The sequence below is a fragment of the Geospiza fortis genome, unplaced genomic scaffold (assembly GCF_000277835.1).
Source record: "Geospiza fortis unplaced genomic scaffold, GeoFor_1.0 scaffold417, whole genome shotgun sequence".
Classification (NCBI taxonomy): domain Eukaryota; kingdom Metazoa; phylum Chordata; class Aves; order Passeriformes; family Thraupidae; genus Geospiza; species Geospiza fortis.
The window spans coordinates 502,585-515,264 of NW_005054535.1; the positions used below are offsets into that span (position 1 = coordinate 502,585).

The 12,680-nt window shown below is 47.2% G+C and overlaps 3 protein-coding genes across 3 annotated transcripts in view; 1 reads left to right on the top strand and 2 right to left on the bottom strand.

Annotated features, from left to right (window-relative positions):
• The window catches only part of GINS4 (GINS complex subunit 4), a 6,106-nt gene extending 923 nt beyond the window's left edge, over positions 1–5,183 (bottom strand). Inside the window, exons 1-7 of the mRNA XM_005429237.3 lie at positions 5,058–5,183; positions 4,896–4,982; positions 3,832–3,945; positions 3,302–3,399; positions 2,892–2,980; positions 2,473–2,563; positions 2,281–2,385 (exon numbers count right to left, since the gene is read on the bottom strand). Of these exons, the coding sequence (XP_005429294.2) occupies positions 2,289–2,385; positions 2,473–2,563; positions 2,892–2,980; positions 3,302–3,399; positions 3,832–3,945; positions 4,896–4,982; positions 5,058–5,183 (702 nt within the window). The 3' untranslated portion in view covers positions 2,281–2,288. The remainder of the gene's footprint in view (positions 1–2,280; positions 2,386–2,472; positions 2,564–2,891; positions 2,981–3,301; positions 3,400–3,831; positions 3,946–4,895; positions 4,983–5,057) is intronic.
• Positions 5,184–6,454: 1,271 nt separating this feature from the next.
• On the bottom strand, positions 6,455–11,427 carry GOLGA7 (golgin A7; the record flags this gene model as incomplete). Its single annotated transcript, XM_031063830.1, has 4 exons — positions 6,455–7,700; positions 8,916–8,979; positions 9,911–10,012; positions 11,257–11,427. Coding segments are annotated over 3 exons (321 nt in total), but the record flags the coding sequence as incomplete, so codon positions are not given.
• A 184-nt stretch (positions 11,428–11,611) lies between these two features.
• Positions 11,612–12,680, top strand: part of SFRP1 (secreted frizzled related protein 1) — a 24,675-nt gene continuing 23,606 nt past the window's right edge. The window contains exon 1 of the mRNA XM_031063831.1: positions 11,612–11,616. Coding sequence (XP_030919691.1) covers positions 11,612–11,616 — 5 coding nt within the window. The remainder of the gene's footprint in view (positions 11,617–12,680) is intronic.

A 12,680-nucleotide genomic window follows, 5' to 3' on the forward strand; every position in this document is an offset into this window, starting at 1 on the left:
CATGACACAGCTGACCGACCTACCAGTATTTCTACATGGCTCTCTCTCCATCACCACCATGTCTGCAGCAAAATGCAAGAATGGCCAAAGTGAGCTTGAACCCAGTGCCCAGCAAAATATGATGCAAAAACATGCTTTTAACACATCATCTTAGTGCAAACTCCCCAGCTTCAGCCACCTGGGGTAGCCGCCACAAACATGAGTCTTCCTAGCAATGAAAGTTGTCCCACCTTTCTCTTGCCTCCAGGAGAGCAGTTCTGGCTCAGGCAGGGAAATTGCAGCTCAGCATCAGTGCCCTCCCTGCGACCTGTTCCACCATCCCCCTACTTTGTGTTAAGAGCTAACCACTGAGTAAACCCAAGCTATTTCCAGCCAGGGGAGAGCAGAGAATAAGGAATGTATTTGACATCAACAGCAGAGCCCACGGGCACTGCAAAAGCTGCCCCTACTCTATTCATTCTCTCCCAGCAGCACAGATTAAGGTGGATGCTTTGCTGTGTCTTTTCCTCTATTTAAAGGACAAGCCAAAACCATCATTTTCTCAATAAAGTTGTGCACATTCATAGAGCAGAGGTGCAGTGTGAGCAGCTACACAGATGTCCCTGTATTTAGTCATGGAAGGACACAAAAGCAGGTGGCATTTTCAGGTGTGCCACAAGTGACTCTCACCTGGAGCCTGACTGATCTCAGCCATCTCCACTCTCTGCCTAGCCATGAAGACACAGCCATGTGCCAGCTGCAAGCTGCAGAGATGAGCTACACCACAGGCACTCTGGAAACCATCAGGTCAGTTAAAGTTCAGCCCCTAGGAGAGGACAGATGCCCCTCACACTGCTGCAGCCATGTGACAAGCACAAGCTGTCAGGACAAGCATTCAGTCAAACTGAACAGGGCCAAGGAGAAAGGCTGCAGACCTGCACACTGCTCAGGCAGATCCTGAGGAGCACGCTTCCACAGCAGCAGATTAACAAGGATTTTGTCTGGAAGCTTCAGTCACCTCTGTGAAGTTGTCTGGCTGTAAATAGACAATTCACAAGCCCTTCCTGGAGGGCTGTCCAGAGGAACATGCTACTGATTCCTAAGGATTAAACCCAGCCCCCTCTTAATGTCTATACTTGAAAGAATCTTCTTTACCTAAATGGATTAATTAGGAAGACTATAAACCACACATGCAAAGCCACTCACACTACAAGATGCCCTGTGTCACCCCCAGCCTTGCAGAGGAAGATGCTCCCCAGACACTCCTCATGCAGGGAAGAGAAACCCTGCCCTGATGAGCCCTTGTCTGCCCACAGGTTCTGAGCTGAGGTACCACACAACACCCTGGGGCTTCTCCTGCATGGGGCAGCACTGCCAGAGGAGATTTTGCTTTGTGTGGCCAGCAAAAATGAACTCTGTGAACTTCCCTTAGCAGTGGCTTCTGCACAAGGGAGTCTACTCTCACAAATGCAACATGAAGGTGTACCAGAGCCCCTCACCCTCTGCAGGGAGGGCATTCAGGTGACACACAGCAGAAACTGCTTTCTCCTGAGTCCATGACCACAGCTGTTCCATTTTAGTGATGCCACTAAACAAGGCATTGCAGCAGCTATACACTGCAGCTTTGCAGACACTGCCCTGTGACACAGCCTGCCCTCACCCAGGAAAGCCAGAGGAAGGATTGTCTGCTGGGCATGTCACAGGCAATCAGGAGCTTGATGAGCTGTGGGGGTAGTGAATGCCTCTGTGGTACAATGTCGCAGACATCTTTTATGAAAAATCCTTTCCTTAGGATTTTTCCTCCTGAGAAGCTGAGAGGCCTCAGGAACAAAATGCAAACAATGGTTATCTGCTGCTGTGGAATGCAACAGGTGCATCTGTGATTGGTCTCATGTGGTTGTTTCTAATTAATGGCCAATCACAGTCCGGCTGGCTCGGACAGAGAGTCCAAGACAGAGCCTTTGTTATCATTCTTTCTTTTTCTATTCTTAGCTAGCCTTCTGATGAAATCCTTTCTTCTATTCTCTTAGTATAGTTTTAATGTAATATATATCATAAAATAATAAATCAAGCCTTCTGAAACATGGAGTCAGATCCTCGTCTCTTCCCTCATCCAAGAACCCCTGTGCACACGGTCACAGTACAACACTGTGGTACTCACCTCCAGTGCCACCGTGCTCTGCCTGCCATGGACCAGGCCCTGGGAGGGAACCCAGCCCCCAGGCAGCCCCATGGGGACCCCACTGTGGTGGGGTGGGCAGGGAGATGGTGCTGTAGCTTCTCCTCCCACCAGGTGCTTACCTGTCCCCTCAGATGAGCTGCACAGCTCCCGAGGCCACCAGAGGCGCCACGGTTCTGTAGCGGATCAGGTGCTGCGAGCCCTCCTCCAGGTCGATGGTGTATTCCCTGCAGAGACAGGGGGGATGTGAGCTGCAGCCCACAGTGACACTGACACAGGGACCACCTGTGCACCACGCAGAAATGCCCACCTACCTCTGCTCATCTGTCTCTGGCTCCACCAGGATGTTCTCCTGCCGCTCCAGCACCCTCAGAAACACAAAGGAGTCCAGGTTGGGCTTTGGGACTGCAGACAAAACATGGAGAGCACAAGCTCAGCCCTCACTTACATTCCTCTGCAGAGCACTGAGGGCTCTGACACGTAACAAACTGACAGGTAACCAAAGGGAACACCAGAGCCTTGTAACCACATGTGTGCTCAGCCTCAGTGCAAGACAGGACTTGACAGCAGCAGCAGCATGGAACCATGTTACATTGATACTATCACATCATCTGTGCTCAACTGAGCAGCAAGTGAAGGACTAAACCATAAATTTGGGGCTCCCTGGAGCTTTCCCCACACTTCCACCTGCTTCTACAAATTTGAGATTACCCAGGAGTCTGGACAGACTCACCTGACTTCAGGAGAGACACTTTCTGCAGGTTAGGTGGCATGTGTTTCAGGGCCACATTTTTCAGGTAAGTCTCTGTGTTTGCCATATACCTGAAAGAAACCATTGAAGTACTGAGTTGGTTAATCAAATACAAATCTGCAGGGAGAGTATTGCTCAAAACAAGAGTAAGAGACAGCTCCTCATCCCATGGGCACAGCCAAAGACACGTCCTTGGCCTACCCTGGTAGCAGACTCAAAGTCACCAGAGTTATTTTCAGCTCCTTTCTTGCCCACAAGGAAACCTCCTGGTAAGACACACTGATTGTTACTTCAAACCTGTTGCTCACAATCTCAAGAACTTCAGCAAAAACACACAGGTAAGTTTCTATAATCTACAAAAGGGGAGGAAGATACACTGAAAACCTACTCACTCTTTAGCAAAAGCAAACTCCTCTGGTGATAAAATGGAGGGCTCCCCTTCAGCTCGAGACTTCTCCTTCTCCAGGATGTGGGGGAAAAACTTCTCTATCTAATATTGGAACACAACCCAAAAGAATGACACAGATCTCACCCATGAATTTGGTGTTTAAATCCCCACTCTCCACTGGATTCCCTATGAGCTGCAGCAGCAGCTGCAGGCCTGCCCAAATCCCTGCTCCTGAAGTAACTGTGACACCACCAAGCCCCACAACCAGCAGGACACAGGGACAGGAGTGGGACACACTCAGCTGTGCCACCCCAGGCTCAGATGAAGCCAGCAACACTCACAATATGATCATCAACACTGCTGTGATCTTCCTGCATTACAACACCAAAGCGAGTCCAAGAAATTAATCTGAGTTACATTTCAGAGAACATGCTTTAATGAAATGCTGTGCTGAGGCAGGAAGCCCTGTGTAAAGGTAAAAATCCCCCCTGAAATGAGCCTTTTCCACCCTCTGGGCAGCACAGTAAGTGTTACCTTCACCAGCCGACACCTCAAGTAGCTGCTGAGCACAAAACGGATCCTCTCAATCTCCATGTGATGAACACTGACCTTCAGGTCTCCTTTCTTGGCCCGTTTCAGGTTGGCTTCCTGCAAGAAAAATCAACAAGAAATTAAAATTAAACGGCTGAAACATCAAAGAAGTAACAGAGCAAGACAAGTTTTGTATATAAAACCCACAAAACCAGACTAAGGCTGCTTTGGATGACCCAAAGCACGCTGGCTCCTTTAGCAGTGTAATTTGGGACATCAAAGTGTACTTTGTGTACTTGAGCCCCTTTCCAAGGCAAGCTCAAAGAAGAAACTCAGAGAAGTTTTGTCTCAGAGACAGGGGAGCAAACAAGCCCAGCACCCCCAAAGAGCCCCAGGCGAGCAGGGCCTGCCCACACCACACCCAAGCCAGGAGCACCTCCTGTGAAAAACACCAACCAGCTGCTTTTAAAATTTTTAGAAGTTCAATAATGATAAAATGGTTATAAAAATAATAATGCAATTAGAGTAATAATAACTTGGACAAATTGAATTAGGACAATATGAGACAATAGAAACAAAGAGTTAGGGACATCTAGGTACTCGTTCTGGGCAAAATAAGCCTGAAAAAGGACCCACGTTAACAGAGGATTAACCCTTAAAAACAACAACCTGTTGCATATTCATACAGCTCATACATGATGCATAAATTCCATTCAAACACAGGATTCTGTCTGGTCAGCGTCAGCTTCTTCCTCTGAATCCCAACGGTGTCATCCTGCCCGAGTGAGGTGGGAAGAAGTTCGTTTCTCCTGATAATGGAGCAATAAATTCTCTTTCTCTGAAAGATTCAGGTGTCCTGTGGCTGCTATCTCAGAGCAAGTCCTTTCTTTAAAAAAAGTATCCTACATAGCACAGCTTCTATTTTAACATTTTGTTACAACCCAAAACTATATTTAACACACTGCTTAAGAAAATTAATACAGCACTACTTTCCAACACAATAAATATAACATTCATTTTAATATTTGCGAAAAGCCAACCATAAAATACGCATTTTTCACACCTACCATATGGTCCAGCTGCTCCACAACGCACTCGATGATTTCAGGTTTACTCTCCAGCAGCTCCGGAGCAAATTTCTCATTCAGCCAGGCCTGAAAGAAGGCACGCTGTGAGTGAAAGCGAGGAAATCGTCAGCTCCACAGCCCAAGCAGCGCAGCCCGTGGTACCTGCTCCAGGCTGTGGATCAGCTGCGCCGGGGTCAGCACCAGCTCCTCGCTCTCGCCGTCCGAGTCCCCGCCGGCCGCGGCCGCCATCGCTCCCGCCATGACCCGGCCGGCCGCACCACTGCGCATGCGCAGCAGCCCGGGAATATGAATGGGGAACAGCGCTGCGGCCGCTTGGCCAATCGGAAAACGGACTGGGGACGCCGCTCCTCCCTCCGACCAATCAGGAGGCGGATTGAAGAAAGCCATCTTATTCAGCCAATCAGAATGCAAATTGGGAAAAAGCTATCTTTTTTAGCCAATCAGAACGCAGATTGAAGCTGCAGGGCCAACCAGGAGGCGGATTGAAATGCAACTTTCTCGGCCAATCACGGTGCGGCTCCTGGCCGCAAGCTTTTTCAGCCAATCAGAAAGCGGGTTGAGCTGGCCAATCAGAAGGCGGATGCAGGAAGCTGGCCAATCAGCAGGCGCATGCAGCTCTTTTGGAGTCAGGTGGCTCGGGCTGCAGCCGCCTCCACCAATCAGGGAGCGGCGTCCAGTTGCAACTTCTGGGCCAATGAGGAGGCGCAGGGAAGCTGCAGCTGTTTCAGCCAATCAGGGCTCAGCAGGTTTGACACCTCCCGGCCCCAGCGCCAGGCACCAGGTGGGCGCTGGTCATGAGAGAGCCGGAGCACAGGGACGCAGACTGCAGCCCGGACAGAGGGACACAGCCCCCAGTGCCAGGTGGCCACTGGCCCTGCTGCAGCCACAGTCACAGAGCCTGGCACAGCCCCCAGCCAGGCACGAGGTGGCCACTGGCCCTGATGGAGCCAGAGCCAGGGACACAGCCCCCAGCCCGGGCACAGGGACACAATCCCCAGGCTGAACACAGGGACACAGCCCAGGCACAGGGACACTGCCCCCAGGTACAGGGACACGGCCCGCAGTGCCAGGCACAGGGACACAGCCCAAACACAGGGACACTGCCCCCAGCCCAGACACAAGGACACACAGACAAAGCCCCCAGTGCCAGGCACAGGGACACATGGACACGGGGACACAGCCCAGCCCGGGCACAGGGACACAATCCCCAGCCTGAACACAGGGACACAGCCCCCAGGTACAGGGACACTGCCCCCAGACACAGGGACACTGCCCCCAGCCCAGACACAAGGACACACGGACACAGCCCCCAGTTCAGGCACAGGGACACATGGACACGGGGACACAGCCCAGGCATAGGACACAGCCTGGACACAGCCCCCAGTTCAGGCACAGGGACACAGCCCAGACACAGGGACACTGCCCCCAGGCCAGCCCGGACACAGGGACACAGCCCGGACATACGGACACAGTCCCCAGCCCAGCACTCCAGAGTCACCCCCAGCCCCGCAGCACGGCGCTGCCAGAACACACCTGCACACAGTTTAAGAAAAGGTTTACTGATCCATCAGTACTTCTGCCAATATTGCAACAGCTGTGAAAGGCAAACACTGTTACAGTTTAGAAAAAAAACAAATTTATACAATGAAAATATTAATCAAATCTCAACCCACCCCCCAGTGGCTGAGGAATGAGCCTGGAGTTCCATATCCAGTATTAGCACCTGCAGCCCCACCACCAACCAACCCTGCAAAGCATCTCCTCGGAACTCCTGAGTTCCTTCCACACCTGGACACTGACACTCGGCCCCTACACCAGAACACCTGGGCTCTGACACGGGAAAAGGATGGAAGAGAAGGGATTCAGCCAGCTTGGATTGTGGGGAGCTGCACTCGTGCAGGTTCTGCTGAGCAATGCACGGGGACGCTGAGGAATGCACAGCTCAACTCCTCAATGTGTGCCAGAAACAGAATTAAGAAATCCATCTTACACAGTATCTTACAGTTTGTCAAATCAATGTTTTCCTATAAATTATATATAAGAAATCCATAAAGAAACAGTTTTACACTTCACATATTAATCAGAGAAGGGTGGGAATCATTATTTTTATTGGCTCAGCATCCACTTTACTGTGCTCACTGTTTCATGGCTGACCTGGCCAACAACAGCACAGACACAGGGGCAGAAAAACCAGCAGGGCTAAAGTCTGGCTACAGCCCCCTCTCCCCAGGGATAACCAAGACCTTCACTCAAGGAACACTTTTCCCTTTTGGTTTTCCACAAGGATCAGCACAAGAGACGCTGCCTTGAGTCACTCCTCACTGGGAAGAGGCTCTGTGTATCTCTGCACCCTTACACTGAACTGGAGGGAAATTCCCAACTTGGAGCTGGAGCTTTCCAAAGCCCAACTGACACACAGAAGGGTTTAAGAACCAGGGACGAACAGCACTGCACTTACAGGACTAAAACTAAACCTCTCTTGGGCTCAGAGCCCCATTTCTTTCAGGAGAGAACACAGCTTTACCACTTCTGCCTTTTCTTGAGGAAAAAAAAAAAAACAAACAACCAACCCCAAACCAAACAAAAACTAAAAAGTGATCCTCTTGCTTCCAAATCTACTGCAAAGTGGATGCTGACCAGCTAGGTCACCCCCTGGGGAGCAGTTTGAGGAAGTTAGTCCTTGTAGTAGATGGCACTGTGGATCTGGCAGCAGAGAAAGGAATGATGCTCTAAAGTAGGAGGTAGGGGAACCTTGGTACAGCGAGTCCACCGGTGAGCTATCATCTAGGAAAGAAGTTTCACATGGTTAGAAACTCCTCCTAAGTCAAACCAAAAGCTCCCCTACACAAACCTTTCAACAGAGAGTGTGGCAAGAGGAGCAAGTTACCATGAGCAGCACTCAGAACTCTTAATTCTATTTATCCAAACAAAAAATAAAGACCTTTTACTATTTGCTTCTTTTCACATAACAGGCATAAGTACTTCCCACTCTTTTCTGCACATACTGCCAACAATCTGGATTTAACTCTCCCATCCCAGGACCTGCAGAGCACCTAACACAAGGGAGCCAGTCCCAATGTCACCTTTCCAAAAGCTGACAGTAATTTTGCTCTATATTGGATACAATTAGCATGAACCTCTGTTATTGTTCTATTTTCTGAAAAATCTCTTTGCCCAGGACTTTGCTCCTGGTAGGCTGAGAAGCCTCAGAGGAAAAAATGAAAACAATAATTATCTGATTTACTTCTCCTGTGTTTTGCTGCTTTGGAATGTGTTTGGACATTGTGATTGTTCCATTGGTTTCATGTGAATTGTTTTTACTTAATGACCAATCAGTGTCAGGACTTTGGAAGGAGTAATGAGTTTTTAATTATTATCTTTTAGCCTTCTATAAGTATCCTTTCTCTATTCTTTAGCATAGTATTCTTTTATATAATATAAATCATAGAATAATACATTAACCTTCTAAAAACATGAAGTCAAATTCATCATTCCTCCCTTGGATGGGGGACCCCAAAAAATACCACAAGCCCCAGTCCTGCAAACACCCCTCACTTTGTGAGAGCAGCATCAAGAGAGCTGAGAGTCTCTCAGCAGAGCTTTTCAAAGCTGCTGGGCCCTTTTACCTGAAAACATCACAAGTAAAGACATCAGCATGATAACCAGAACAGCAGCCAACTGAAAAACTGTAACAAAAAGTCTCTGTATGCTAGAGTACACCCAGAGACAGAGCCCATTTTACTGACCTGAGAAGAATTTTGGACATGATATAGCACAAGTTAGCAAATTTACACAATCAAGACTCAAATTTCTCCTAGATTAAGCAACATCCTGCTCAGTACTGATATTTTTACTTTCAAGAAGAGTTGCTCCACACAGGATTTATGTGAACAGTCTTTGATTATGCACAAGGATGTGATAAACTCTCAGCATGACAGCAGCCAACCCTCTGAGCACAGAAAGATGTCGAGATTGATCTGAGATAAGTGTAACACGTACCTGAGACTCCACAGTTTTATCTTCCACTGGTCAAACCTCTGTCTTCATAAATGGTAATTTCAATCTGCACAGAAAAGCTGTTAGGGAAAATACACTATAAAGAGACTATGAAAACATACCCAGAAAAAGGCAGAAAAATATTAAGATGATGACACTTTTGATATCTTAGCTGTTTAAAGGCAGGCATTGGGCTCCAAGTTGCTGTGGTTTCAGTATTTTCAAATAAAGATGTGTTACTCATTACACTTCCCCATTTGCTATGAGAGGTCTTTACAACTTCAGGCAATAACCACATAAAATGTCAGGTACAAGTCCACTGGTGAGCTATCAGCTAGAAAAGAAGTTTCATATGGTTAGAAACTCCTCCTAAGTCAAACCAAAATCTCCCCTACACAAACCTTTCTAGGCAGGACTTGCCTTGCCTTGCAGGCATTTCTCTTAACAAGTTTTTATTCAGAAAAGCACTTACAGGAGACCTTAGCTGTGAGGATACTGCAGTAGAATTTGAGCACAGGTGGATGCTGTACCTGGTGGTGAGGGGTGGCAATGAGAAGTGGGGCAAGTTCTTGCCCCAGAGGGGGAAGTGTGATTCAACAGCTGAAGAAAAAGGGTTGAAACAAGCCACACTGGAAGCAAGAGCAAGTGCTGGGCTTGCAGTGATGTTTGTATGTCAAAATCTCCAGCAGAACCTGAGCTGAGGGTTGCACATTAACTAACAGCCAGGTCTTGTTTTCACAACATCAATTTCTGTCCTACCAACACAGTCAGAAAAACAGCATTTCTGGAGGTTACTGGAATAGAGGAAGGATCTCAAGTCACAAAGGTTGGGTTCCACATCTTCATGGGCTCTCCATGTACCAAACCTTAACACACCAAAACCTGACTGGGGACCAGGACACCACAAAGAGCAACAAGAGCAATCCCAGATCAAGCATGAGCAGAGGTGCCTCACTGAGACAAACCAGGAGACAGCATCAGAAGGCACAGAAGGATACAACTCTTAATCCTCTCTCAATGGGGTCTGTCAGCAGAAGGCCCTGAGGAGCGTAGATCTTCTCATTCTGTTCCTGAATGAACTTAGCAATTTTCTTTAGAACCTGGGAATGAAACAGCACAGAAGTCACAGCTGTGGCAATGTGAGAACTAAAACACAACTGGTCTGGTGGCTCCACAGTGCAGGACTCAGGGTGACCCCCATGGGATCCAAACTGAGCAGTACCAGCATGTCTGAGGTACACTAATACATTACATGACATTATATTATAGAATGTCTATATTCTATTCTATTCTATTCTATTATAGAATGTTATAGAATGCTTATATTATATTATAGAATGCTTATATTATATTATAGAATGCTTATATTATATTATAGAATGCTTATATTATATTATGGTATATTAAAACTTCCTGAATAAACTTAGCAATTTTCTTTAGAACCTGGTATTATATTTATATAACATTATATTAATATAATATAATATTAATATTATATGATATCTTCCTGAATAAACTTAGCAATTTTCCTTAGAACCTGGTATTACATTATAATTATATGATATTTATACCATATTTATATGATATCTTCCTGAATAAACTTAGCAATTTTCCTTAGAACCTGGTATTACATTATAATTATATGATATTTATACCATATTTATATGATATCTTCCTGAATAAACTTAGCAATTTTCCTTAGAACCTGGTATTACATTATAATTATATGATATTTATACCATATTTATATGATATCTTCCTGAATAAACTTAGCAATTTTCCTTAGAACCTGGTATTACATTATAATTATATGATATTTATACCATATTTATATGATATCTTCCTGAATAAACTTAGCAATTTTCCTTAGAACCTGGTATTACATTATAATTATATGATATTTATACCATATTTATATGATATCTTCCTGAATAAACTTAGCAATTTTCTTTAGAACCTGGTAATGAAACAGCCCAAAAGGCACAGCTAGGCCAAGGTGAGAACGAACACACAACTGCTCTGATGGCTCCACAGTGACCCCCATGGGACCCAAACTAAGCAGTACCAGCATGTCTGAGGTACATTAATACATATTATATTTATTCTATTCTATTTTCCTGAATAAACTTAGCAATTTTCTTTAGAACCAGCACAGAAGTCACAGCTGTGGCAAGGTGAGAACTAACACACAACTGCTCTGATGGCTCCACAGTGACCCCCACGGGACCCAAAGTGAGCAGTACCAGCATGTCTGAGGTACATCTGCACAGAATCTGCACCAAAACACTGTAACTCACAGGAAACCCACCAAGAACCAAGGATGGAAGGGGAAACAAGCTCCTACCTTTTCATAGTGTGTCTCCATGCACAGGAAGATGGTGTAGGCAGTCAGGCAGGCGAGACAACCCTCAAGGTAAGATTGGCCCCCAAGTTTTTCAGCTTCTGCATAGAGGTTGTTCAGTGTCCGGACTGTCTCCTCAAACTGCTGCCTGTCAATCTGCAGGAAAAGCAAGTGAGGGTGTCAGGAACACACTTGGACATCCACCTCCACTCAGGGGTCACCTGTGCTGTGCTCAGAGCCTGAAACACACAGAGTTACACACCTGCAGCTCTCTGATAGACACTGCCCTGTGCTCAGGCTGAGTCTGAATTCAAACACAGCAGGGACACAAAACTGTGCTGTTTGTGAGGTCTTCAGGATGAGGTGAGAGATGAGAACCTGTGTTCTTAGAAGGTTGATTTATTATTTTATGATATTAAAGAATACTACACTAAAACTATACTAAAGAAAAAGAAAGGATAAAGACAGAAGGCTTAACAAGAATGAATAATAAAATTCATGACTGACTCTTCACAGCTGATGGTGATTGGTCATTACGTAAAAACAATTCACAAAAAACTAATCAGACAATCTCCAGACTACATTTCAAAGCAGCAAACACAGGAGAAGCAATCAGATAATTATTATTTACAATTCTCTCTGAGGCTTCTCATCTTCCCAGGAGAAGAAATCCTGGCGAAGTGATTTTTCAGAAAATATCACAGTGACACAAAACCATTCAGAGCAACACACCCGTGCAATCCAAGTGGGAAAAAAACGGAATTCACACACACTAAAATGAATGTGTTAAATGGTTAAACCACATTAAAATGAACAGGAGCAGAGTGGAGGGACACTCCACACCCACAGTGCCTTGGTGCTGCTGCAGTGTTGACCAAACACACCCACAACACAGAAACGGGGAAGGGGAAAAAGCCAACCGGAGAAAGAAAACGGGCTAGGAAGGCGTGTTTGTTTGGCTGTCAGCCTGAGATACCACCTCTGAAAGCGCTGACCGAAAGGAAAATACTCGGGACAGCATTTGGTACTCGGGACAGCTTTTGGTACTCGGGACAGCAGTTGTGAGGCCTCTAAGGTTAGGCAGGATTTCAGAGGAGAGGACAATGCTATCACCCGAGAGCACAGAGCCGGCTCTGCTCTCACAGACACAGCGAGGACATTCTGCTCTACCGCTGCAAACCAGCCGCCTTCCCCGGGACCGAGCACAGCCCGGGGACACCGGGCAGGAACCGCACCGGAACGGCCCCGGTCAGAGATCCGCGCAGGAGCTGCCCCCCCGCCCTGCGGGAACCCGCAGAACCGGCCCCGACCGAGGCAGGGCACCGGCGAACGCCCCCCGAGCGCAGGCCCGTGAGGCCCGGCCCGGCCCTGCCCGGTGTGCGGGCTCCGTGCGCCGCGCTCGCCGCCAGCCCCGCCTCACCCGGTTC